The sequence below is a fragment of the Ixodes scapularis genome, unplaced genomic scaffold (genome assembly GCF_016920785.2).
Source record: "Ixodes scapularis isolate PalLabHiFi unplaced genomic scaffold, ASM1692078v2 PGA_scaffold8__174_contigs__length_109621045, whole genome shotgun sequence".
Classification (NCBI taxonomy): domain Eukaryota; kingdom Metazoa; phylum Arthropoda; class Arachnida; order Ixodida; family Ixodidae; genus Ixodes; species Ixodes scapularis.
The window spans coordinates 65,557,829-65,571,770 of NW_024609883.1; the positions used below are offsets into that span (position 1 = coordinate 65,557,829).

General features: G+C 44.4%; 2 protein-coding genes across 3 annotated transcripts in view; one reads left to right on the forward strand and one right to left on the reverse strand.

Moving 5' to 3' along the window:
- The window catches only part of LOC8033564 (serine/threonine-protein kinase MARK2), a 42,824-nt gene extending 30,931 nt beyond the window's left edge, over window positions 1-11,893 (reverse strand). For both annotated transcript variants that reach the window (XM_040209623.3, XM_040209620.3), the window contains exon 1: window positions 11,215-11,893. In XM_040209623.3, the coding sequence (XP_040065557.1) occupies window positions 11,215-11,367 (153 nt within the window). In that variant the 5' untranslated portion in view covers window positions 11,368-11,893. The remainder of the gene's footprint in view (window positions 1-11,214) is intronic.
- An 840-nt stretch (window positions 11,894-12,733) lies between these two features.
- LOC8033565 (intraflagellar transport protein 122 homolog) overlaps window positions 12,734-13,942 on the forward strand; it is an 82,766-nt gene continuing 81,557 nt past the window's right edge. The window contains exons 1-2 of the mRNA XM_042286874.1: window positions 12,734-12,825; window positions 13,092-13,322. Of these exons, the coding sequence (XP_042142808.1) occupies window positions 12,767-12,825; window positions 13,092-13,322 (290 nt within the window). The 5' untranslated portion in view covers window positions 12,734-12,766. The remainder of the gene's footprint in view (window positions 12,826-13,091; window positions 13,323-13,942) is intronic.

The following is a 13,942-nucleotide window of genomic DNA, read 5'->3' on the forward strand; positions in this document are numbered from 1 at the left end:
AGATCGTTTTTCTCCGACCATTAAAAAACAAAAAAAAAAAAAACTCCAGCACATTGTTTCCGTTTGTAAAAAGTTCATCAATATCCATCGCAGACAGGAAAACACTAGTGTCGTCGGCATACATAATGAAACGTGATGTATGGCAAATATTCACTATGTCATTGATATACACAATGAACAACAGCGGGCCAAGTGTACTGCCTTGCGGCACACCATATCTCAGTAGTTGCAAATAAGATACATAATTATTCACTGAGACACATTGCTGACGCTTTGCTAGGTATGAATGATGCTTTACTAAAATCAATAAAAAGCCCCAGCGTCATTTCTTTATGTTCTATATTACGCAATATAAGTTCCGTTTGAGATAATAACGCACATTCTGTGGACTTTCCCTTCCGAAATCCGAATTGAGAGTCCGTTGACACTGAATGTTTGACAAAGAAGTCTAAACGCCACAGAATAATTTTTTCTAGCCCTTTAGAAAGGATGGGCAGAACAGATATCGGTCTATAATTCGTTACTATATTTTTGGCCCCTCCCTTATGTAATACAGAAACTTTTGCGAGTTTCATGTTATTTGGAAATTGGCCAGTTGACAAGGCCAAGTTAAAGATATAAACTAATAATGGGGAAATGACATCTATCACAAATTTAACGGGCTTTATTTGTATGTCATCTATGTCACGACTTTTGCTATATTACTCAGCCCGATAAATACACGAACCACTTCTGATTCGTCCGTAGGTGCCAGAAAAATAGTTTCATTTACCTTATTTATACGATGAACGAAGACGCACTCTCATTCTCTCATTGTGAACTTTTGAATGTATGTTCGTAAAGTGGCGGTAAAAATGCTCCGAAAGCTGTACCCCTAGCACGGTTTCACCCGCAGTTGAAAGTAAATATATTTGTTTCGTATATGTTTGCTGCGCTGAAGCACTTTGTTTATCGATTGCCATACAATGACAGGGCGCTTTTTGTGCGAGTCATGAAATAGATGTCTATGATATTCTGTTCTTGATTTTTTTTTACAGCAGATGTAAGCTGATTGCGACACTTCTTGAACATTTTAAGATCCCCGTCATACCTTGAAGAAAGGTACGCCTGCGATTTTGTGTTCGTATTATTTGGAAAATTGCTGGGGTAACCCATGGTTTACGTATTCGCTTTTTGACGACAACCGTTTTATACGGAAAAGGAGTGACATAAATAGATTTCAATATATTAAGAAACTCATCATACGCTTCGTTCACGCACTGCTTTAAAAAAACACAACTCTAGTGTGTGTCACTAACTGTACTACGAAAAGAGTGCAGTGCGCAGTCTGTAATAGGTTGATACGTAAACACTTTTTTAACGTTTCTTGATAACCCTTATGTTCTAAAACAAAGAAATATTGGCAAATGATCGCTTATGTCGGTGTTTATAGTGCCGGCACCGTTGACAATAGTACCCACATTATTAATAAAACAAACAATAGCACTTGATGTTGAGTGGGTGATTCTGGTGGGAAAATTGATGACGTTAAAAAAAAAACTACTAGTTAAGGTATACAGTCCCGACGAAATGGAAGAGTTTTCCAAGGTGTTTACATTTAAATCACCGCCTAAAACAAGCGAGTACATATGTCTAGAGGCAAAATCTAGATATATCTCAATGAAAGACAAGCAATTTTGAAAGATACCGGCGTCCATGCCTGAGACTTACAATTTCATAGCCGTCTGTAGTTTCGTTAAATATAGAGACTATTTCGACCTGGATATCTCTTATTAATCAGACTGACACATTTATGTGACAGTGGTTGTGATAAAAAAATGCCCTATATAGTTTTTTTTTTTTTCATTTCTGACTGTGACTGTAATAAAAAAAAAAATGCTGCATAGATTTTGTTTTTCTTTTTTTATGCATTGTAATACCCGTCCTACGTCTCGGGTTTTACAATGTTGAAAGTTCACCAGCTCGCTTGCATCTTTTCTGTAATTTCTATACAATTTTTTTTCTTTTTCTTCTGACTGTGATTGTAGTGGAAAAATTCACTGTATAGTTCTTTTTTACAATTGAAAACGAGCGTGTTGGTTAATAGATACAAAACTTGAAAGTATAAAACAGAGAGGACGAGGACGAGAACAGGACATCTTTCAAAGATGTCCTGTTCTCGTCCTCGTCCTCTCTGTTTTATACTTTCAAGTTTTGTATGTAGTTCTTTTTTTTTTTTTTTTTTGTTTTGTTTTTTCCTCAGCGCTTTGCCTGTCTGTGCCTTTTATTTGTCCTTGCGTTAATTTTTTGCGCTGTTTGTATTTCTCTGAAGACAATGTGACTTAGCTCGATCTGCTAACTGCATTTGTAACAGGAAGCTATCGCTCAGATAAACAGAGAGCAATATGAGCAACAGAGCTAAAAGAGTCAAACAACACGCGTCAGAATGCGACGAGTTTACTTCGCTAAAACAGCTGTAACATCAATAGCATTTGTAACAGTTAAATGCCATCAGACAACTATAGATAGCAATGTTCGTAGCTGTAAAATAGAACGAGGCAATCCAGCTAAAACAATTAACCACGATTAATAGCTTTGGGTTCCCCAAACAGCCTGGGGCTATGATTAGAATGCAATTAAATGCAAAGGTGTAAGCGAGCTGGACAACAATGACGAAAATACCATCTCTAAAAAAGGATCTTTTTTTTTTTTGGCGGGGGGGGGGGGGGGGGGGGGGGGAGGCCACGCTGTACTTTGTACGGCACGTAGAGCGCAACGCGGTCTATTTAGATCTTACATAATAACTCACACACGCGTGAAAAAGGATTTAAAAAGAAGTTTCCCGGAACTAAGAGGGAAAAAAAAAATCGCTGTCTGCCGTTTCTTTTTTATTTTTTTTAATCCTTTTTTGGGAGCTACGCGCACATTTTAAACATTTTTTTTTTTTTTTTTTTTTTTTTTTTTTAACGTTTCGTGATAAAGATAGGAAGTAGCCCTGCAGGGTCCGAGACAGAATACTCGAAGAACGTGTAAACGGCGCCAGATAATAATTACACGCCAGTTCAGACTATTTAAACACCACACAGCCCGTCTTTTTTTCTTTTAGCTTGGTACTCCCCATTCATAACCCTGTTCCTAATTTTTTTTTTTTTTTTTTTATTATTCTAATTACGTTATTTAGCGCACCGAGACTGCGAGCTAAATGATTACCGGATGTGCTGGTCAGTCGTAACTTCTACAAAAGCAAACTACATACGAATAAAAAAGAAATTAAAAAAAAAAAAGAGCTGCATTTTTTAAAACCTTTTTTACGTATCTACATGCTTCTCCGATATTGCATCTGAGTTGCCTGTGGGAGTATCTTTTACTTTTGCGAACGGGATAGTTTATGTACACCAAATCACTTAATTATTTATTAATTTTTATCGGGACAAATGGTAGCCGTTTATTCCGAATGACACTCTACAAGGCGGTTTATTTTAGGCTGCACAGACGGCGTTTCTATTGAAACCGTGACAGCTACACTAAGCGGTCGGTGCAGGCGACTCGGCCAGGAAGCATCTCGCTAAGGCCGATAGTCGCATTACAGCCGAGAGTGCATTAAGGCCGAGAGGGGCGAGAGGGCCGGGGTGGCTTTGAGGCCGAATAGGACATAACTGCCGAGAACTGCATTATGGCCGATAGTCTCCGAATGGGCTGGCGTGGCCGCCTTCTCGGGGGCTGCGTTGTGGTTGACGACTTTAGTTGCCACCAAATAAGATAGATGGCGCCACACTGAGCATGGCGGATGAAATTAACATTTTTTCAGTATCGTCAATCACAGTGGTCTCTTCTCAGATTACAATGATTGGCGCTCCGAAAACTTTAAACTACTTAATTTTCGAGAGGACCTAATTTTCGCTAATCACCTACGATTCGCCAAAAATAAGGTCCCGCGAACAATTCCGTTAAAATGTAAACACATTAGAACCTATATTGAGATTTTACCGCGTCGCGAAAATTAGCACCCGCAAATTATTCCAAAACTCCAGCTTTGACCTAATCGCTAAAAAATAAGTCGTTTACAGTGTTCTGCGGGAGAGTAGACTTATGGCATATTTAAGAGTGTTTCTGTCGGTGACCGCAAATACTGCGGTTTCGGGTTTGTTTTCAGCCTTCACGGCCGGCAACAGTCTGTACTCCGGCCTTGCCTATCCGAATGTTTCATTTATTTATTTGCGTATCTGCGCTTTATCATTTCTTATTCGTTTGATCAGTAGTTCCTTCGTCTGCATATCTGGATTATGTACACACACGCAAACGTATTTCCAAATAAATGCTATGAATTTAGGGCGCCTTTTTGGTGTCACGTTCCTATATTTTAATCATCGGCTTTTTAAGAGTTCAGTGAAACATTTATTGTGTCTTTTCAATCTTCAGCACTTTAACTAAATTAGTTATGTCTCTGAGTCTACCGGGCGGCTACAAAAACGATGAGTGTGGTTGATTTTAAAATTTTATTTTCATCTTTTTTACAGCGAAACGTTAAAAAAAATACGCATACTAGGAATTATGAAAAACACATGGGCCACCAGAATGTCAGAACATGACAACTAACTCACCGTCGGAGTGCATTCTTGCCTTGAAAAAGGTCACGCGCTTCGTTCCGCCTCTCTAATTGGCTAACGAGGGCATAGCCTTCGCCTTTTGCTAAAAAATGTTGACACGGAGTGTAGCAGAAAAGAAACGCTAGTCGAAATGGTCAAAGCGCTACGTATTTAATTAATCGTAAAGGATGAAGCAATAAAACCAAAAACGCAGTATTTGCCATCACCGAGAGATACAATGTGAACTGACAAATAAAATAAATATGTGGCGACATCTATCTTATTTGGTGGCAACGAAAGTCGTCAACCACAACGCGACCCCCGAGAAGGCGGCCACACTAGCCCATTCAGAGGCTATCGGCCTTAAAGGGCAACTCCGCTTCTTTTCCAGTAGTGCAAAACTATACAGTTCTCTTTGTTATCATCTACAAAACCCCCATGGCAAATATTACGACGGAATTACGCCTAGAAGTTCATTAAAATCGCTGTCAAAGTTTGACAAGCACGAATCCGCTGGTTTTGGATGAGACGTGCGGGCCAGACAACACTGCCCGGCTGCATTTCCGCTTCCTCCAAATTCCTACTCCCGGCACGTCCGCGACGTCATCAAGCATGTACAGCTTCTTTTTTTTTTTTTTTTTTTTTCAATTTTGTTTTCTTTTCCGGGGGGAGCACGGGTGGCACCAGCGCCGTGAAAGACGTGAGTGACGCGCTCGGCCGGCCCGGCGCCGACGCCTCGTTGAGCGCGGCTTGTGTTACATCGCATACTTTTGAACACCAAGTAAAAGGAGGAGAGGGAAGCTGCTTTTGTAAGAATTTCGAGTGACAGGTTAATCTTCTATAATCTTCTGGGAGGAGAATAGCGACGCCTGTGCTAATCCAGGAGGCACAAAGGAGGATCCTGATAAGAGGGGAGCTCCTTCTTCCCTTGTATATCACGTGGGTGTACATGCTTAGTGATGCCGAATATACGATGTTGTCCGGCTTTGCCACCGTTTCGGTTTCGGTTTGTGATCATGGCTAGAGTAAAATTACACGAAAAATATTTTATTTTTCGCGAAACAAAGGATTGGGGATTGTTTTTGAGTGCTTCAAAAAGCAAAATCGGCCACTATCTCAAAATTTTTGAAATTAAGCGGAGTTGCCCTTTAATGCAGTTCTTAGCCATTATGCCCTATGCGGCCTCAAAGCCACTCCCGGCCCTTCCGCTCCTTTCGGCCAAAATGACAGTGGACATAATGTAGGGGGGCTAATCGTCACCATAAATCGGATAATTCAAATTTGGGGATTAGCCTTTTCTTTAATTTGTGAAAATAAACACTTGATTTTAATAAGAAACTTGCTGAGCGACGTCCAAAACCCCTAAATCAGTCAATCTGAGGAAGATTTGGAGCGCGGTAATGCGCTAAAGTTAACACGCATGCAACAAAGTTGGCAAAGCGAAAACACACACACACACACACAAAAAACTGCAAGGTTAAAAAGAAAAAAAGTTTGTAGGATAGGGTGGTTGTAATAAACACACTCAACTTACACATAGGGTGGTTGTAATAAACACACAACTTACACATAAAAACAACAATAATACTCATTCAAACGCCCTTTTTCTTAAAGAAATCGCGTCTATTCCTAGAGGTATGGTGGTCTCCATTATAAAACGCAACCCTCGCAACTAAAAACCAAGTGCTAACTTCTAAAAAAAAAAAAAAAATGTGTATGCAGCAGTTTATTATAAATTATAGAATATACCGACCAATATGTGCACGCAATGGAAAAGCAAACACGTCGTATTGTTTAATGACATAGTTCGTTACCCCCCACCGCCACGCGGCGTCCAGCTCGTTCTCAATTTGCCCGTATTCACATAGCGGTCGAAATAAAGACGAACTTTTTCCAACATCAAGAAAGTTTTGCTCAATACACTGCGCGAAGTAGTTCTTACAAGATTCGGTTGTCGGAGGCAGAGCAGAGGCGATGCTTTTGGCGTTTGAAACAATTGATAAGATAACACATATATACTCTAAAATACAGCTCCATATATCTCAATTCACGGCATAAAGAGGAAAATTAGCAATCCTCCGCGAGAAGCCGTACTTTATTTACTACGGTTCTTGAGGTCATAGTAGGTTCGTGGCATCCCCACTCCTGATACAATACAACACTAGAAAAGTGAACACTTTCATGGACGGCTGCTTAGTGCGGCCTTGCGCACTGGCTAAACTTGTTGACAGTGGCAGTTGGGAAGTAACATCTCTCTACCTCCTTCTCTTTCTAGTACTATTGTTTGGCCCACTCAGTGTTGCACAACCGCCTGAACGATTGCACCAAACTGTGACACACTGCACCCCATTTCGCCATAACCTGGCAAACGGCGAAAGCTACTACGACCTGCGTGAGCCAATCAGAGCGTTCCAGGGAGACACGTGACAGGGAACCGTCGGAGGGCACTCGTTCTGCAGAAAGCCGTCACGTGTGCCATCGCTCCGAAGCGCCCAAGCAGGTCGTAGCGTTTACCCTCTGTCAAGTTATAGGCATATCGGCCTGTCGCTTTTCCTTACACCAATTCTTGACGCAGCCCCATGTCTGCTTCGAAAGCTGAATCACTGTCCGCAAGCCACAGCAGGCAAAAAACAAACGCAGCGACACCCTGACATGTGCGATGGTGTCTGCCCGCGGGCCAAGCGAGTCCTCAAAGTCTCAGATAGCTGAAGTGACGCCGTGAGTGCACGTCAGCATGCGTCACTAGAGGCCAGGGCCAAGATTTTTGGTTGCGTCGAAAGCTGCCCGCAGGAAACTACTTCATCAGGGAGAAAAAAAAAAAAAACAGTTAGAATTTGTTTCTTCTTTTCTCCTTTCGGACGGCCAACACACTGCCAAGCAGGTCTGTCGTCTGGTCGGTGGAGGAACCGCCACCACGCAAGAGGCTTTATTTAGCCATTCATATCGTTTTGCTTTCGGGGAGTGCGGAGGTTTCAGTTGGCGGCGAGATGGGCTCTCTTCCTCGTAACCTTCCTCGAAATGTCGAAAGGCGGAAATTTTCGCACGAAAGTGGAACGTTTCGGCGTGAAATCTTATCGTCAACTTTGTGAAACCGACGAGACGTGAATGAAGACTAATAGAGACGGAAAAAAAAAAAAAATGGCGCCGGAACTTTTGACAGCAGCTTGCTGAGCAGACGAATTGATAAAAACAAAAATCTAAACTGCGCAAAGGTCAAAAAAAAAAAAAAAAATGGCGCCCTAGAATAAATGATTAATTAAACGAGTCTGACTGAACGACCGTTTTGCTTCGCGAAGCAGACAACGAAGGTCGCCTGTCTAGCAGACGACGAGCTCGCGCGCAAATGCCGTCTGCTACGAGCGTTTTTTTTTTTTTTCCTTTTGTTTTATTTTTGGCAGTTTCAATTCAAACAAACGACGGCCCCTATCGTTTCGAGTGGAGCTAACAAGCGTACTCCGTAATCGATCCACAAACGAGGACCACAACAATGGAGTACAATGAAGTCTCAAGTAGAACAAAATCGGACAGTCTGCTCGGAGAGACACGCGCCAACGTCACGCCGTACCCGTTTCGTTCGTCGTCTGCCTTTGTCTTCTTGCTTCTGCGGTGCTTCACAGCCGCAGCAACCCCTTAGACCGAGAAACTCCATACCCTGTCACTTTTTGAACAAGGAAACGCAGTCTTGAGGCCCAGAAATAAAAAGCCGCGGTTCTTTTCTCAGTAGCCGCGAAGAGCTCTCGACCTCTACGCGAGGATTTGGGTTCTTTTATCTTCTGACGCCCCCTGGAAATTTTTGCTTTGGCCGTTCTTTGCTTTCGTCGAAGGGCGCCTTTTGTACGGAACAGCAAGAGTGGAACGGCCCAAACTCATAGCCACGCGAAGGATCGTTGACTTCTACGGTCGGCTGGATAGCGTACGCGAATGAGCGCATGCCAGGACAAAGAGCTCTCATTTGGTCACGCCGAGCTCGAGAGACAATACAGGACATAGAGCGCGGCGAAGATGCCACCACCAGCAGCACAGCCGTGCCCGCTCGACCTGTCATTAAGTCAGCCATTTGATTTAATCGTGTGTATGTCTTTTTTTTTTTTTTTTCATTTCCTGTGCGGCCAGTGACTCTCAGGGACCTTAGTGACTGTGAGACTAGCGCGACCCCTCCGATTAGCAAGCCCGCACCATAACCGTGTGAAGTTCTCAGAGGAGCTCACACGACTTATCATATGAAGAAGTATATGCTACGACTAATTGATGTCATCGGCGTTAACAGGGTATAAAAAGGTGCACAATCTACAAGATTCTTTTTGTGTGTGTTTTGCATACACATACCAGGAACTACATAACCTTGTTTCTGTAGCTGGGACGTGAAAAAGATGCCCACTTGTCTCGAAGGCAAGCTAATCATATCCTGATTTTATTTTAATTTTTTTTTTTTGCCGTTTTAGTGCAAAATAAACAGATCCGTCTGCAACTCGCACGGACACAGAAATCTTCAGCATATGTAGGCTAATTCTTGTGGATGCTGCTCATGAAGAAAAACATTGTGAGAAAAATATACAAATTTTTTTTTTCGGTATTGTAATTTTTTTTTTTAATTGAAAAACTAATTTACGCGTTATCGAACGCTCTGCTTCGGCACAAATGTTGCGCTAGCGGCCCCAAACCAGACGCCAAAGTTTCAGAAGGAAGCGTTATCGTATTCAGAAGTCATAAGCGATTTTCGGAAATTTTCAATGGTAAAATGGCGGCAGCCAAAACCCACGAATATATGGGGCACAGCTACAGAGAACGGACCTAAAAGTCAGTACAAAAATTCTGTGAACATATAAGATACAGCAGGGGTCTCAAACACGCGGCCCGCTGGCATCCGGCTACCGAGTCCCTATTCCCATGTTTCGAGCGCTAAGAAATGGGATATGCGCCATAGTGATCTCATCTCGTCGTTCCTTTTCGCTCGAAAAGTAGTTCTGCTCCTTTCACCTATTCACATAGTTCATACTTATCTGTGTCCATTTACCCTTTGTTTCGCATTATTTTTTTGCTTCCCCGGCCTTTTTTAATGTAAAACAATTCCAAGGCAGCAAGGGTGCGCGAACTCGATCACCAGGAGCAACTACCACAGATAAGGCTAAAATCCCTATTAAAAGACAAGTAAGTATCTGTTCAGGGTGTTAATAATAAAAATTGTCAGGAAATCAAGAACTGTCAAATTAACTGATCGGTTTCAGATACGTGTTGAGCTTGGTTAATTCCTGTGGGAATTGAGCAACGGAAACGACAGTGTGACCTGATCTCTTGATCTATTACAAATGCCAGCCCTAAGGTGGGACGGTGTCATTTGAATTCTTGTTATCACGTCAAGTTAGGGCCCAAAGTAGTCACAGAAACAAATCAAATCTAAAGATTTGACTGGCTAAACTGTGAGTTTACGAAAAGCATAGATGACGATGTCTCTTTGCTTTCGAATCTTTTCAAGTTTCAACCCCCTCCCCCTTTTACGTTCGCCCTCGACCTTTCCGGTGTGGGTTATCTGGACACCACACACTCAAATGAGTTTGAGACCAAAGAGATACAGTATTTCTCAGTCCCAAATAAACCTCAAAACCAACTCAAGAAAATGAAGCTTCCGCGTTTCATTTTCGACTCAAGCATACCGACTTGTGCCACAAATACACAAAAAAAGAGCACATCATACACAAAACATACATTAAAAAAAAAAAAACGCGAAGAACAACAAGCGATTGGGAGGCGGCGACAGAAACCATAGAGAAACATGGGAGTCAAAAAAGAGTGGGCGCCCACGAATGCGATTCAACGTGCTCGCAAGACCTTCGAACGCCGTAAAGAGCGGAGCAGAGCCGGCTGATGACACCCCCGACCGTGCTACCTTGGCCTCCGCCGCTCACCACGTGACATAACGGCTGTCCCGGGTGTCCCAAACAAAACTGCTCGTACTCAAACGGTTACCGAGAAGCAAGCGCTGGGCGTAGCAAGTTGTAATTTCACCCAAAGACAGATTTCACCCGGCAGAATGACATACTAAAATTGTAAACCTCTACTCAATGTGTCCACGAGATCAGAAATTATAAACTTATATTTATGTTTGAGTTAACACCTAGCTAGCATGAGCGGATCCGATATCATGACTGTTCTTGTTTGATTATTTAAACGTATATCAGAAATTAAAATTTTCCATTCCTGTACGAACAATTCTAAGTGACATGAGCAGATATATACAACATGCGTTGCCTTTTGCGCTGTTTTCTCACTTCAATAAAGTTCAGAACCACGCTTTGCTGTGGCCATGTTCTTGTTTGATTCTCTCCGGTGTAACATGATCGGTATACGTCATTTTAAAATAAGGGGTTTCCGTTTTACAATATCAAGTGATCCTGGATTGTCGAATCGGACACTTTTCGCTATATAAATAGCGAATATTCCGGTTTTCAGACAGAGAAATGCCGACCACCACACAGTAGCTGAAACCGCGCGCATCATGTTGTAAATTCCATTCATAAAAAAATAGCGACCCAGAGGTATGAGTCATCGGAAGCGAACGACGAGACAAACCTTCGCCAAACTCAGAAACACGAAACGTTGGGAAATAACGCACAAACAAAGTGTAGCGTTCTAGGAATCGAACAAATCTCACCTCTTGGTCTGTCGTCCGGTTGATGGCAAGCTGAACTTTGCCATAGGTGCCCTGTCCCAGCTTTCGTACCACCTGAAACCGCTGACGCAGCTTGTGCTTCTTGTCGGACGAGGCTTTCTGCTCCGTAGGTTCCACATCTTCCTGTACCACCATGACTGCCGCGATGTAGTAATTTTTTACAACGATTAAATCTGCCAATCAAGATGATCTGTCAAATCAAGAGATCACAGCACCGCAGAGACCGCCGTTCCGCCGCATCGGAGACCCCGGTATCGCTTGCGTCGCGGGACGACGACTCCTCCGAACAGCTGAGGAACGTACTTTGGCTGATGAGGAGGACGGATCACGTGGGGTGTTTAAAACTTTGGAGATGTTCGTTCCTCTGTGAGCGTGTGCCGATGTCCGGATGGGAGACCGTATGAACACTTACATCGTCGTGGAAAACTTTGCTGTGGACGGAGTCGCAGCACACTGTCAACCGGCGACCGAGGCACTGGGTGCGGAAGGAGCCAACGACGTCATTGCCGAAAAGTGGTGCTAAATTTAGAAGGCCGATCTCATGTTACGAAGCACGGATGGCACGGACCCCTACTCCCTGCGCCCGCCCTGACGGCTGGTCGGATCTGTGCGCCATGGAGGAACGAATTGTGCGGAGGGACGCGCGAGAGTTAACTCGAGTGAGCTTTCGGAATCGATGACGTCATAGGAGTGCATCTTCCATCAGCCGTTGCACGCGCGCAACGTTGACGTCATGAGTTGCTTTACGGTCGGTTCGGGTTACGAGTTCACTCCCTGCAGTAGGCTCTGGATTCCTGGCGAAGCAAACCGATCAGCCAGCACAGCCAGCACAGCACTGTTGTGGCTGCTGTTTTGACCGTTTTGACGTGCCGCCGGTGACGCCGTGAATGTATGTGACTGCTGAAGTTGGAAGTGGTTAAAATAATTCGGTGATTACTGACTTATTCGAGAGCCAAGTTAAATAATGGCACTTGCGGTAAGTCAGCATCACGACCTTCTTTAGCGTGCACTTTGTAGTGAAGGCAGCAGCAAGCCATGTAGCTATCGAGTTCTATCGTAACATCGCTAACTTGTCACGGTGTTCACGTTACTTTGTGAGTATCAGTAGGACTCAGTTGTTGCTTCTCCGTCAGAAGTCGGTTTATTGTGTCACCAAAGTTTTCCAATGAGTATCGTGTCTCTCAAGCGGAAATTTCGAGCTTCAAATTCTTCGCATAATCGGATGTACTTGCCAGGAGCACTCATAGTTGCCGAGCTAACGCACCATTTCCACCCATTTCCACCATTTCTTCCAAATTTCGTGATCTATGTTTCGCGGGTGATTATTACAGCCCTTATTTTAGAAAGTTCGCGTGCTTCTACGTGGCAGTTTCCACCGGTTACTGTAAGCTCATTTCTGGACTCTCCGCTCTGCCAAGAAACGGCGGAAAACGTAGGTCAGCTAATGCTCTCCCTGGTGATGTTTGGTAACCATAGCAACCGGTACTCACAACACGAGTTTCGAAGTGTGCATTTCGGCAGCGCTTTCGCCACAATGCGTGCGATCGCGCTTTGGGTCGACAAAGTTCACGACAGGGAAAATAACGAACAGTGGTGAGTTGCGTGCCCCTTTCCCTGCGTGCTGCAGCGCACCGAGGACCCGTGTTCGCTCTTACAAAGCTCTCTGCTCACCATATTGGCTGTCTCCCCCTCTCCACTCCACTCTTCACCAGCGTTCGCTGTGCTGAAGTGGAAAGAGTGAAGGGCTTTGTAGGAGGAGCTTCTCCTTCCTCCAAGGGGAGCGCGAAAGGGCGATACAGCGCTGACATAGAAAGTCAGCGCCGAGCTGTTTATGCGAACAGGCTTTTCCTCTTTGTCAGCATCTACGACTTGTCCTTCAAGCCGGACGGCAGCCAGCTGATCGTCGCCGCCGGAACGCGGGTGCTGGTGTACGACACGTCAGATGGTGCGCTGATTCAGCCGCTGAAGGGCCACAAGGATGCTGTGTACTGTGTCTCGTACGCCAAGGACGGCAAGCGCTTTGCGTCTGGCGGGGCCGACAAGCAGGTCATCATCTGGACGGCCAAGCTCGAGGGAATCCTGAAATACTCGTACGTGAGTGCAGCCGTGCCAGAGCCGCTCTGCAAGCGGATACTCTGTTGTCGCCGACGGGGTGAGAACGACGGGGCGTCTTTTTGAAAGGCCCCGCCTCCCACATGTGCTCGCTGCCTTGAGCCACGCTTTGGCTACGCGTGCGTGCTCAAGGCTCATGAGACGTCGAAGCTTTATCGAAGGTAGAAAGCTTGTACTAGAGGTGGGACAGCTAAAGCCCCTCCCCACCGTTCTCATCACTCCAAAGGCTGTAGTCAATGTCAGCTTCAACACGGATGTGGCCTATTATACTCCGTGTCACTAGTTGTGGGCAGTGCAGGCAAAGGCAACGTCATGCATGGAAGGCGAGACGCGAAAGAAGGACAATGGAGGGCGGGCGAGGGGAGAAAAGGAGAGCACTACAGTCTGTTGCAACTCAAGAAGGTTGGGCAAGGAAAAGGAAGGCTGGGGAGGAGAAAGCAGATGGAACGCTGGAGACGAGAGGGGGAAGCCTCCTCCTCTCTATCGTTCCTTCTGCTTCCTCCTCCCTGGCCTTTCTTTCTCTCGCCCAACCTTCATCACTTACAATGAACTGTAGGAACGTTAGAAAGTAGAGGAGGTTCCTCTCTTTTTTCTCAGC